Here is a 1,588-nt window from a genome sequence, read left to right on the forward strand (position 1 = left end):
AGTGTCAAGCATTTAGTGGATGCCGGATATAACCGGCGCTAGTCGCGAAAGGGTTGAATAGATTTCTGGTAAAGTGTAATTGTATGGCTGATTAAATGTTCTTCAGTTTGTTTCAACGAATGCTTCGTATATTCGCGATTTTTCTGCCCAAGGATGCCATTGAAGTGACCAACGATCTGATGTACATAGATCTGCCATTGTTGGACACCGTCACATGCCGGACTCTTTTGGAGAACGTGACGGAGCTGCTGTCGGGCTCGTTTTGCGCTGGATACGTCGAGGGTCAGATGGATGCTTGTCAAGTAAGGAAACCGAGATCGTCCAGTAAAATCGTAAATTTCAAGACTCGAACATATTTCTCTCCTGCGACAGAGCAGTCCAAGACGCATCTCGGTCACTTTCATCCTCCTTTCCTTTTCCTTTTTAATCAGGAACATTACTGGAGAAAAGGAGATTTTCCACCCCCTATTCCATAAATCGTTTAAACCTACTCAGGACATATTATAATACTGCTTTTTATTAAGTGATACGATAACGAAAACGTTGAAATCGATTTTCTTCAAATGACATTTCGGCGAATGTGCCCTTTTTCCATCAAACGCCTCGACTATAATTGCGTCGCGAGTCGAGTATCGTACACAGATAAATCCTTCTCCTTCTCAAATTATCCGAGAAAGATTCACCCGTGAACTTCGAATTTTACTCCAATTTAATCTTCGATAGGGCGACTCTGGAGGCGGAATGATCTGCAACGGAGTGCTAACCGGCGTGGTTTCCGGCGGATACGGCTGCGCTCGGCCAGGTTTCCCTGGCACATACGCTGACGTGTTCTATTACAAGTCTTGGACAAACAGTATCGTGCAGCAAGGGGCACTTCCAGCTAAATTACAGGACTCCTCCAGGGCGAAAATACTCGACAGCCCGTTATTCTCCATCGTTATTTTTACAGTGCTACTGCTACTTTGTTGACCATCGTAGAATTCTTACGAACATTTATTTACGATTGAAATTCTTTCATTTACCAGGGAATAACTCAAACCTTCATTCACTACCAATTTTTCTTACTTTTCTCTTCGTCTAAACGTACTAAAAATTGAACAGGTAAAAAGTTGTACTAAATTCGGAAAGTTTGCAAATGAAAATTCTTCCAGGACAAATTAGGCGAAGTAATTTAGCTTAGATATGATGATTTGTTTACGACACTGTTTAATAAACAGTTCAAAAAATCAAAGAAAGACGCTTTTTTCGCTTCGAGAATTACGCCTCGAAGAGTGCCGTCGCGTTTCCAATCCTTTCGCCCTCGAAATTGCATGCAGGTTCGATTATTCAGCCGGGCTAGACGAGCACGGTGGATGACTTTTGGCGGTTGGCTCGCTTTCACGGGCAAAGGCCGACGAAGGGTGGTAGAAAAGGGGGGAAATATACATCGTCAGCCAGAAGCTTTGATCTCGAACGAAAAGCCTCGACAAGGCAGACGCGTAAAAAGCTCGCAGCTACTTAATACGGGGGTTCGAATAGAGAACGTGTCGACGCGGTATTGCCAATGGCGAGATATCTTTCCCCGTGTCTGACGATTCACCGCCGTTTC

General features: G+C 44.0%; 1 protein-coding gene across 1 annotated transcript in view; it reads left to right on the forward strand.

The window, feature by feature from the left end:
• Positions 1-1,195, forward strand: part of LOC108573883 (trypsin-1-like) — a 4,047-nt gene extending 2,852 nt beyond the window's left edge. The window contains exons 6-7 of the mRNA XM_017936367.1: positions 153-302; positions 724-1,195. Coding sequence (XP_017791856.1) covers positions 153-302; positions 724-969 — 396 coding nt within the window. The 3' untranslated portion in view covers positions 970-1,195. The remainder of the gene's footprint in view (positions 1-152; positions 303-723) is intronic.
• Positions 1,196-1,588: the final 393 nt, after the last annotated feature.

Source organism: Habropoda laboriosa, unplaced genomic scaffold (assembly GCF_001263275.1).
Source record: "Habropoda laboriosa isolate 0110345459 unplaced genomic scaffold, ASM126327v1 scaffold111, whole genome shotgun sequence".
NCBI lineage: Eukaryota > Metazoa > Arthropoda > Insecta > Hymenoptera > Apidae > Habropoda > Habropoda laboriosa.